The sequence below is a fragment of the Polyodon spathula genome, chromosome 2 (genome assembly GCF_017654505.1).
Source record: "Polyodon spathula isolate WHYD16114869_AA chromosome 2, ASM1765450v1, whole genome shotgun sequence".
Classification (NCBI taxonomy): Eukaryota; Metazoa; Chordata; class Actinopteri; order Acipenseriformes; family Polyodontidae; genus Polyodon; species Polyodon spathula.
Genome location: NC_054535.1, coordinates 93,831,634 through 93,843,799, shown reverse-complemented (window position 1 = coordinate 93,843,799; position 12,166 = coordinate 93,831,634). Strand labels below are relative to the sequence as shown.

Genomic DNA, 12,166 nt, shown 5'->3' with positions numbered 1-12,166 from the left:
ATAGCAAACTACAACAAAGGAAATGGCTACAGAAGAGTATCAAAGAAATGTGCAATACCGAAATCAACAATCAGAGCAATAATCAAAAAGTACCACAGAACAAATTCAACTGACACGCTTGAAAGAAGTGGACGTCCAAACAGGTAAGAGAATCATCCCAGCAGCTACAAATAAATCCAAGCATAAAGCTACCACAACTCTGGAACTCTTCAAGAAAACTAAGATAAAAGTTCTGGAATGGTCTTCACAATCACCGGATCTCAATCCAATAGAAATGCTTTGGACTGATCTGAAAAAAAGCTGCAGCCAAGCACTGTGGACCCGATCTGTCTGAGCTGAAGGAAATATGCAAGCCCAGATTTCACAACAAGATTTAACATACTGCTTAAGAATAATCGTAAACTTCTGAAAGCTAAAATAAAAGCAAAAAGAGGACACAAGAAATACTAAAACAGGGGTGCAATACTTTTGTCATGAACGAATATTTGAAATGAAACTTTTTTTTTTTTTTTTAATAAAGATTAGTTTTTGAATTACTATAAATTATTGTTTTACTATGCTTGTCCTTAGTCTGTTACCTTAAATTATGCGACTGTAACTTAAATTTTACTCTCATAGAATTTTATTTATTGCCCAGAACTGAATTCCCCTATTTTGCGCCCTATACAGTTACGGTGCCTGACTGGCATATTTCATGGTTTCAATAATCTTGTTTTCGGGAGGTAGGATATCCTGTCAGTCTTCATAATTTGCATACTCTAACAACACAAACAAAGTTCAGTGTTTCAGGCTAGCCTATTCTCCAATAATAACTATTGCATACTGTATAGATAATGTTGCCATGCAAAAAAATGACAGAAATAATGCGAAACTATGAAAGCACCCGCATGTAACTCTGGCAACCGCAGGGCGCGTGGCAGGGGGCGAGTCCTGTAATCAGATATCTAAACGAGTGGCAATGCGCGCTGACTTAACCGGGAAACCCACTCATCTGACGTCACCCAGGAGAAAACACCCATAAGCAACCAATAAAGTGTGCCTTCAAATGTAAATAAACTCATGTGGACGGAGGAGGTTCTGTGAGTGCACTTGTTCAGTGTGCACAACCGAGTACCGGTCCTCACCGAAAAGACAGCACAATGGTCGCCTTTACTTTATATGAATGCACAAGCAAGCAGGTCAGTCCGAGTAAAAGAAAAAGGCAGGGAAATGCTAATGAGAACGAAGACGTAACCCCAGAAGACAGAGTCGAAGCACTCATCAGCAGGGCAAATATGAGGGCTCCCGTGAAAAAAGCAAGGTACCTACGACACAGAAAGCAGAAAATAGAGTCTATGCTTAGCGACTCCGGCATTGGAGAAGATTTTGAGACTCCTAGTCCCAGTCTTTCGTCAGATGCAGGGTGTGATAGCCCGATGCTGGGGCAATCCCAGTTGTCCACACCGCTAATAGACTGGCAGAATTTCAGAGAATATGGCGATACTTGTTACTTCTACCAAAGGAACAACGAAGAGCGGTATCACCCAGTCAATTGTTTATCTCTTCAGCCGCAGGTAAATACCAAATGTTTCATACAGAGTTAGATATATTATCAAGAACAGTTACAATTTCTATCGTTAATTTTTAATGAAAGTTACGTCGGGTCTATACCTTTGTTATAACTGTACATTTATTTCAGATACCATTCTTTTTTATGATTATTTCGATAGTGAATTTAATAGTAAGAGTAATTTAATCTAAGTTCATACTGAAAAATAGAACATGTCTAACAGCAGTAACAATGCGAGTTAACTTGGTCTATCCAGTACTGGATTCTCTAAAAGTAACTTGTATTTATTTATTTTTTTAACCTGGTACATTTTTTTCTAGGTTACAGCAGAAGCTAGATGCAAGCTAATCAGCTGGTTGATCCCCGTCCATAGACATTTCAACCTGTGCTTTGAGTCATTCTGCCTTGCAGTCAACATCATGGACCGTTTTCTCATGACAACGCCAGTTGCCTCAGATTGTTTCCAGTTGTTAGGCGTCACGTCACTGCTCATCGCGTGCAAACAAGTAAGTATGCATTCAGATGCAGCTTTCTGAAAACCAGATGAAAAAAATCATTAAAATTAACATATCCATTTTATTGTACACCACGACTGTTAGTCAACATCATTCTGTATTATGCCCCCGCCCCCCCCCCCCCCGCATTAATAAAACTATTGGTTTAGTTATGCCCCAAATTGTTTAAAAGTTGTAAACACAGGTATTACCTAATAAACCAACCCAATTTTATATACAACTAAAATACTAAATACTAAACTTAATTACATATCCCATGTATTTTGCATACAATAAACGTCATTTCTTAATTAATTAGCTGCCCTTTTAATATTGTGGAACTAATGTTTTTTTTGTGTGTGTGTGTGTGTGTTTCTAGGTGGAGGTGTATTCACCCCGGATAAAGCAGTTGCTTGCCCTGTGCTGTGATGCTTTTACAAAGGAGCAGCTTTGCAACCTAGAGTGCATTATCCTGATCAAGTTGAACTTCAGCCTGACTGCTCCAACACTTGCTTTCTTCCTTGAGCACTTCACAAAACAGAGACTAGAGGATGGTGATGAGCTATGCAAACGAAGACTCTCAGAATCAGGACAAACAAAAAACCTTGCCAGGAAAATCGCTGAGCTCAGTCTGGCAGATTATGCATTTAATAGGTACCCTGCTTCCCTTCTGGCCATCTGTGCAATAGGGCTAGCAGACCAAATGATGAATCTTCATTACACGATCAGTCAGGATCTCAGTGGATATCCACAGAGTGTGGTGGACGACTGTACAGAAAATCTGAGGTTGCTAGTGTCACTCAACAGAGAAGTATTACATTCCTTGGCAGAATTATAATTTATAATGCACCTCTGAATATTGTTTATGTAATGTTCCATGGGCTTGTTCTAATTTATATATGTTACAGTACCGATTCTAACAGAATTATGTTGTAAATCATGTGTTACTAAAATAGTCTTGTTCTAAGACACCTTTTTAAACTTTTATTTGGGTGTTTAATTTAAAATCAATGTATATTATGCAATCTCTATACAGGAATGCAATGTTGTAATGACTTGTACAGAATTCCTAAAGTATTGCCATAGTTATAGCTCATTTATTTTCTTTTACTGGGAAGGAAAACAGAGACCTCCTAAATGAGGAACTGAATATTGTCACTTGTATAACACTTTCGGCTAATGCACACATTGTAAATAGTGATATTTATGTTTATTTATAAGATATTGAAAATGTTGAATTTGTAATGATGTACTGTAATAAACTTTTGCACATTTGTGCACTGATTTTGAAGTGCACTCTAATAAATAGTTATTTACAATGTGAAAAATATGTATTATTATTAAGAAGACAAGAAATGGGATGAAATAGACCCAACAAAACTGGCACTTTCTTGTATCCAATCCCTCTCCCTTATCTACTAGTGTATATGGCTGTATTACTTCTTACCCTTGGAAACCTATGCCATGCCCTCCCTGGTAACTTTTCTACTGTATTATCAAGAATTTGAATTTGGTCTGCCCCATTTCCATATATGCTCAGGATTTCCTAATGTTTTTTTCAATGAGAATAATATAGCGATCTGACAAGACGGGCGCGAACGTGGGACCTCTCGCACTAAAGCATAGCGCCAATACCGCTATACAAGAGAGCCGGCTCCTTTGCAAGGAGTGTATATCAGGCATATGTCTTTGTATGTGATTACCTCACCTACCAGCTCTGGTGCTGCTTTCCCCCGTGCACGTTACACTCTTCCTTGCCAGCCAAAAGTCCGCCCTGGACTTGCTCACCAGGCTACAGTCCGACGAGTGCGTATCGGGGTACCTGCATCCCACTCTTGACACCAGTGTAGCGATCTTGGTTCCCGCAGGAAGGCGCATCACACAGGACGAGGCAATCTACAAATAGGCGAAGGGCGGGCGCGAACCTGGGACCTCTTGCACTAAAGTATAGTGCCGATATCGCTGTACAAAAGAGCCGGCTCCTTTGCAAGAAACGTATATCAGGCTGTATATGTGATTATGTCACCTACCAGCTCTGGTGCTGCCTTCCCCATGCATGCTACTTTATTTTATAATAAAGTAGCTTGGGCTGGTAGGTGACGTAATCACATAGCCAGCTCTTTTGTACAGCAGTATCAGTGCTAAGCATCAGTGTGAGAGGTCCCGGGTTCGCGGCTGCCCTTCGCTTGTTTGTGGATTGCCTCGCCCTGTGTGATGTGGGAACCGAGATAACATATATATATATATATATATATATATATATATATATATATATATATACAGTGCCTTGCAAAAGTATTCAGACCCCTGACCAATTCTCTCATATTACTGAATTACAAATGGTACATTGAAATATCATTCTGTTTGATATTTTATTTTAAAACACTTAAACTCAAAATCAATTATTGTAAGGTGACATTGGTTTTATGTTGGGAAATATTTTTAAGAAAAATAAAAAACTGAAATATCTTGCTTGCATAAGTATTCAATCCCTGTGCTGTGGAATCTCCCAGTTTGCACCGATGAAAGAAATTGCCCTAATGAGGAGACAATTAGCTTACCATTGGCCTCCACCTGTGACCCATTAAAGTTCCTGTCACATTTTCTGGATAAAAACCCCACTGTTGAAGGATCATTGGTAAGGCTGTGAATCTGAAGGAAAATGAAGACCAAAGAGCATTCTGCAGAAGTTAGAGATAAAGTAATACAAATGCATAGATGAGGGAAAGGGTACAAAATAATATCCCAGTGTTTGGAAATCCCAGTGAGCACAGTTGGATCAATAATCAGGAAGTGGAAGCTGCATCACACCACCCAGGCACTGCCAAGAAAAGGCCGTCCCTCAAAACTCAGTGCTCAAACAAGGAGACTTGTGAGAGAAGCCACAGAGAGGCCAACAATCACTTTGAAGGAGCTACAGAGTTCAGTGGCTGAGAGTGGAGTAATGGTGCACCAGTCAACCATATCAAAAGCTTTGCATAACACTGGCCTGTATGGGAGGGTGGCAAGAAAGAAGCCGTTACTCAAAAAGTACCATCTGAAAGCACGTCTGGAGTTTGCCAGAAAGCATGAGCATGACCCAGCTGCGATGTGGGAAAAGGTTTTGTGGTCAGATGAGACCAAGATAGAGCTTTTTGGCCAAAACTCAAAGCGCTATGTGTGGCGCAAATCTAATACTGCCCATGCCTCAAGACACACCATCCCTACAGTGAAGTATGGTGGTGGCAGCATCATGCTGTGGGGATGCTTCTCATCAGCAGGGACTGGGCATCTTGTTACAATTGAAGGAAGAATGGATGGAGCAAAATACAGGAAAATACTGCAAGAAAATCTGCTTCAGTCCGCTAAAAAACTGAAGCTTGGGAGGAAATTCACCTTTCAGCAGGACAATGATCCCAAGCACAAGGCCAAAGCAACATTGGAGTGGCTCAAGAACAAAAAGGTGAATGTCCTACAGTGGCCCAGTCAAAGACCTGATCTCAATCCCATCGAGAATCTGTGACACTATTTGAAAATTGAGGTCCACGAGCATCATCCAACCAACCTGAACAACCTGGAGCAAATCTGCTAAGAAGAATGGGCCAAAATCACTCTGACACTGTGTGCAATGCTGGTACATACTTACCCAAAAAGACTTAAAGCTGTTATTGCAGCGAAAGGTGGCTTTACCAAATATTAATGTGTGGGGGTTGAATACTTATGCAAGCAAGATATTTCAGTTTTTTTATTTTTCTTAAAAATATTTCCCAACATAAAACCAATGTCACCTTACAATAATTGAGTTTGAGTTTAAGTGTTTTAAAATAAAATATCAAACAGAACGAAATTTCAATGTACCATTTGTAATTCAGTAATATGAGAAAATTGGTCAGGGGTCTAAATACTTTTGCAAGGCACTGTATATATGTTTATTATCCCATGATCACCAGTTATTACTGTTTCTTTGGGACCGTCTCTGATCAAGCCTGGATGGAATTTTTGTATCGAGAGCAGTATAATCAAAACATATAATTAAATTAATACATGAATTACTATAGGCTACGTGTAAAATAAATAAATAAATAAATAAATAAACTAATATATATATATATATATATATATATATATGTGTGATTGTACTGGCGGCGAAACTACCTGTAAGAAAACAAGCTGCTGGCTAGACCCTGTGGGTTAAAAAAATAATAATTAAAAGGTACGTCAGTGTACGTTTATGAGGCCAGGATTTAAAGGGCTATACAGTAGTTGTTTATGGCACAGGATTGACAGGTGCAGTAAGCACCACAAAGATTTTTTGTCTACAGGGTAAAGGTTTTGTGTGTGTGTGTGTATGTGTGTGTCATCGAGTGTCTTACGATTGTTTTAGAATAGGTCATAATTTGGAATTAATTTGTAAGTTTCCACATCACACAGCAATCATCACAATTAACGACGATATTGCGACCCTATAACCCCGCCCCCCTTTTCGCATCTCCTATAAATGCAGTTTTACCCTGTTCAATAACGCTATTCTGTAGATCACATGCAACACATTGTATTATTGGTATGTTGGTAACACTATTGGACAAACATTAACCAAGTTTATTTTAACAACATCCGGTGTAAAAAAAAAAAAAAACACATCAGCAAAAACATAGCAGTTTTTAACGATATGTCACTGTCAGTTACCGGTTCCTTTTGTGTTAACAATATAATATAATAATAATAATAATAATAATAATAATAATAATAATAATAATAATAATAATAATAATAATAATATGACAGCAGACTACATATAAAACCTATTAAATACCTGACTGAGAACTTGTTTTAAAAAATAACTGAATAGTTGACTTAATAATTATATATTGTATAATAATTAAATGAAAGCAAACGTTTAATATTATAAGTATGAAATCAGTTGACCACGCGCCATAAAACGTCAAAAGGGCGCACTCTATAATCTTCAGCTTGCATTAAATAAACTGCCGTAGTCTCCTGTGATCCCCAGCGGACAATGTGGCTGTTTAAATTTTAGCGCCTCTCCTCTGCACAGATTGTCCCATCCAAGAGGCGCCACCTCTGGCGCTCACTCAGCTTCTATAGTGAAAACGATTAGCCTTTACTTTCCACAAACTGAAGCATCTCTAGGGACGCTTTTACCTTGGAGACTTGATAAAGAACGTTGATTGGGTTATGGAAAAAAACTAACGATAATTGTCCAAGTATAAGAGCAATAGATAGACAGAAACTCGTGGTAAATGGTGCAAGACTAACCACTGGGAAAAATAAATAATAATAATAATAATAATAATGCATTATTATTTTATTATTGATTCTTCCATTATATTATTAGATTATTGCAGTAAAATGCAAAATGAAAGAAAAAGCGTTTTGGGAGAATTTGCCCCAACAGGATAGTGGATTTCTCTCGAGGTCAAGACAGAAAAAATTCAAAAGATCGGAATAATCAGGTACTGCGGACGATATATATATATAGATTATATATATATATATATATATATATATATATATATATATATATATATATATATATATATGTGTGTGTGTGTGTGTGTGTGTGTGTGTGTGTGTGTATATATATATATATATATATATATATATATATATATATATATATATATATATATATATATATATAATAACATACTTTCTAAAACTTTATGATGGATTGCCAATTCACATTGTGACTTTACTAAACAACAATTTGTACATCTGTATCTGTATAGGACGATCCAAAAACTGCCACGAATGCTCCAATACCAATATACATCGAAGAGACAACGAGTATCTCACATGAAGGTACGTGTTTGTTATCCGCACGTGTATTGACCTAAACGTCTCGTTTTGAAGATTGTATAACTTCTGATTTCACATTTTCAGCCTTTGCAAGGATCGCCTGGGAAGATTTAGAAGATTGTACCTCAGTTCTTCAAAGAGAAAGTAACTCTCTTAAGCAGGTAAGATATCTAACTGACAGACAACATAATGTAGTATACTGTTAAATTAAAGTCTATTGGACAATACTTGAAACACAAGGCAACATCACAATGTTAATTATTTTGTTTAGAATCGGTAACGTTTACCTATTATAGTATTCAACTATGCTAAGCCTGAAGCTATTGTATAACGTGTAAAATATGTAATACAATACAATGGTCTGTTTCTAAAATAGTAGACATCACTGAAGTTTTGGACTTTTGACATTAAACCTTAACCGTATAACTAAAATTAAGTGGTCGAAAGCATACATTCTGTTGCAAATATAGGCATTCTAGTTTCTAATAGGATACTTTTTTTTCTTTGTTTCGCCAATTATGTATGATTATGATAACTGCAGCAGGTGAAAACAGTAACATGCAAAAGTAGGAGTTAATATGAACATTGATCAAAGAAAATCTTTCAGCTGTAAACAAGGTTACTTAAATCCCTATAGCTCCACGTGCGTTCTGTAAATGTTTTGTCGTGCGTTACTATAGGAACTTGCTGCTGAACTGCTGGAAACGCTGGGCAATATTTTACAGCAGCTGGCTCGGTGCCATTGCTTTAATAAAATTAAAGCAGGCTTCTGAAAAACAGTCTTGCTTTGAAATCCAGTGAGAAAACGATGAACTGCTCTAAGTTCATGACATGAACTTTTTTGTCAGGTCATGAAAAATACGTGGTACTTTTCATAAGAGCAGTATCTTGATACAAATGACTGTTAATGCCCTTTGGCGTTAAGTGGGGGCTATGTTTAAGATTTTAGTTTCTAGACTGTGAACGTGCTGGAATCAAAACAGCAGCATGTGTCACCTTTACCAGGAAACACAGTGACTATTTGGTCATAAATCAGTTTTACAAAGGCTATTTGAGATTACCAGCGTTGTTTAAAGGTTGAAGTTTTGGCACACGCGTCTATTTAAAAGGCGTGGCGAGTAACTGCTTTCACCTCAGTTCAGTTCCATTACACCCATTTTGATGAACCTTAACATCCAAATTACAGGTTTTAATGAGGCACGTTAAAAATACAATGATAACATAAACAATAGACGTTTGAAGAAACAGTAACACATGTATATAGAGGGTAAGGTCATATGAGGTCTTCAGAAACCTGGAGTTACTTGTAATTTTAATTCCACATGCAACACAAGGCCACCTAATTAACAGCCAAGCAACTCGTTCGGTATTTTTCATTCTTTTTTTAATACAAGGTCTTTGCTGCACACTTTTCTTAATGTGAAAGTATATGTATAGCATTAGTGCAACGTAATTTCCAGGGTTACTCCAATTCGTTTAGTGCAGCTAAAACACCGGAGAAGTATGTAGGCAATACGACACCAAATATAAAATGCGAAGGGTGTGGTGGAATGCAGCGCTAGGTAAGGTCTGCCTCTTTTTTTTGTTTGTGAAGGAGGTGTTAGGGTTAATCTCACTGTTTGCAGAGGAGTGAAGGAATGTGCAGGTCGGGCGCTGTGGTTGGCTCGTGTGGCGAGCCTATAGGAGCGCAGTAGGTCTGATGTATAATCTGCAAAGACAGACGAGTGGCAGTTTGTGAAACGCGTGCCACCCCTGAACACGCTTCTACCTCAAATATATAACCCTTTGACAACCAGAGACAGATATCTGCTTGCACAAGTTGCATAGAGCAAGAACTAGTGCTGCAGACTAAAACGTCAAAAAAGGATAGGGTTGCAGGAACTATCAAAGGACTTTTCTTACACAGCTGAAAAAAATAAAATAAATAATAAATACATTAAAAAAAAAAAAAAAAAAAAAGCATTTGAGAACTTTAAGACATGGCAGTCCAGACCTGTTACATGCAATTTCCGTCGTGGGGATTCGAATTCCAGGTATGATCCACTGGATGCACTAAACGTTGTTGTTGTTGTTGTTGTTGTTGTTGTTGAGTTAAAAGCGAAATAAACTGAAAATTGCCCTTTTGGTTTACAGCTTATTATAATATTGACATTTATCTTATTTTAAAGAATGCTCGCCTGCCAGACACTTCGGATTTTGATCTTCAAGACTTCAGGGATTTCATTCCCGGTAAGTGCGTGTTCATTGAGCTTTTACGTTTAAATATATACTACTAGGCTATATTTAAATACTGACAGTCTTTGTAATAAATTGCTTAAATACCTCAATAACGTCTTTTTAAATACAAGGGAGGTTACTGACTTATAACCAACTTATATAAATATAAAAACTGTAACCAATGCTTCATATGTCTCGGTATGTATCCACAGATCATCCTGCGTTAATGCAGCCCTGCCTTGGAGGTATTAACATGCAGATGTCCAGCTGCGATGTGTCCGACTTTGAAGCCTGTATCACTTCCCCTATCCCGACTCCACAGGACCATCTCCTCCACAGGAACATGTCATACACGTCCCCTACACATGTTCACCATGACAATATGCAACCACTGGCTGAACAATACTGGATGGACATGGCAGACCACAACCAGAAAGCGCTGGGGGATGCTTTGGTGGTCAACAATCAGGTAAGCAGCAGTTTTTAACCATTCATTTTCAATGTACCTGTATGTGCGTAGCATCTGCATGACAAGAGGAAGACCATGTTTACTGGTGTATCAAGCAATGTGCAATTATAATGTTTAAAATCAACAGAAACTGTAAACCTGTAAGCTTAGTCTTAAAGCAATCAAGTGTCTGCTATTAAATATCTTGGTCACTTGAAGTACTTGGCATGACTGGCTAGCTTTGATATCCATAGTCATTCTGTCACGCTGGGTTGTTTAATGATTAAGCATGCAGTCTTATTTGTATTGACACTTTTTTTCTTTATCACAGCTGCATGTCACATTAAACAGAAAACAAGAGGAGATTGCTTCATTGCAGGAAAGAAATGTCAAGCTGAAGGAACTTGCGAACCAAGCCAAGCATTTGGCTTCAGTACTTGATGTAAGTGTTATATTCAATGTAAGAAGAATAAGGTTTTTGTAAATGTATAAATTGCAAAAGGGAATATTAAAATGTTGCACTTGTAGATCAAACCTGCACACTAAAAAAGATATGTTGTATGCATGTAGCCTAGATGTAGCTAAGGTACATTAATCCTTTTACCATATCATCAAATTATGATTGAACTTTTTTTAGTTTTTGAGTTGTGCTAAAAGTATATATTGCTTTGTCTAAATCTACAAACAAGTGTTAAATGTAAAATCTAGCTGCAATTACATCAGCCGACTGCAGGTGGTGATGTTGTACTGCAATCCGGGTGTACCGGTTCTTGCCTCACATTGGTTCATTTCTCTAGCTGTGTTTATTATTGCAGTGCTCTTGTTTTGTACTTATATCTCTTTTGTTTTCCTTTTCTTTCTAGAAACTTATCACGCAATCTAAAAATGCCAACGAAACCACTGTCCAACACTTTCCACTCAAGACTGGTATGAAAAGACAGCGGCTGGAAGACTTGTACCAGCCCGCCCCAGATAGTAAAGCTGTGGATGATATGCTAAGAGACATTACAGATACTTGTCATGCAGCTTTACAGTGCAACGCTAAGCATCCAAAATTGCAGCATGAAATGGTAAACGCAACTCAAAGTATGGAAACTATAAATATGTACGGCGCCTTCAATGGACTACAGACCTGTACCACGCGTAGCTCAGTCACCCTGGGCGGCAGCGACATGGATGACGGAATGTCCTTTAGAACCTCGATAAGAGACCACTGCACAATCAAAACTCTGGCTTTTCCTCAGGGAAATGCATTCACCACAAAGAAACCCTGTGGAGGCTATAAATTCCGATGGGTTCCAAACTAGATTGGAATTTCAGCTAACTACACTGACCAGATTATATAGTGCAATATATATATATATATATATATATATATATATATATATATATATATATATATATATATATATATATATATATATATATCATATATACTTTGCACTGCCGCACTTAGGAACCTCTCAAACTGGTTGTATACATAGTAGGTTAGTCCTTTAAATGTTATCTTAAGAAAAAAAGTGTTAATTATGTTATTATAGTATAGACAAAAGTATACATTAAAACATGATTAAGTGCTGTTCATCATATCAAATTAAGGTTTTTTTTTTTGTTGTTGTTGTTTTTGTTTTTTTAATAATCTATGTATTTATTTATATG

At 37.4% G+C, this 12,166-nt stretch overlaps 2 protein-coding genes across 2 annotated transcripts; both read left to right on the top strand.

Moving 5' to 3' along the window:
- Positions 1-465: 465 nt before the first annotated feature.
- Positions 466-3,219, top strand: LOC121304009 (cyclin-O protein B-like). The gene is made up of 3 exons (XM_041234938.1): positions 466-1,553; positions 1,870-2,055; positions 2,423-3,219. The coding sequence occupies exons 1-3, from the start codon at positions 1,140-1,142 to the stop codon at positions 2,879-2,881; spliced, it is 1,059 nt and encodes a 352-aa protein (XP_041090872.1). The 5' UTR covers positions 466-1,139; the 3' UTR covers positions 2,882-3,219.
- Positions 3,220-9,565: 6,346 nt separating this feature from the next.
- Positions 9,566-11,896, top strand: LOC121304014 (multicilin). Its single transcript, XM_041234952.1, has 5 exons — positions 9,566-9,875; positions 10,011-10,071; positions 10,272-10,528; positions 10,839-10,949; positions 11,371-11,896. Exons 1-5 carry the CDS (start codon positions 9,822-9,824, stop codon positions 11,812-11,814), a joined length of 927 nt encoding a protein of 308 aa, XP_041090886.1. The 5' UTR covers positions 9,566-9,821; the 3' UTR covers positions 11,815-11,896.
- Positions 11,897-12,166: the final 270 nt, after the last annotated feature.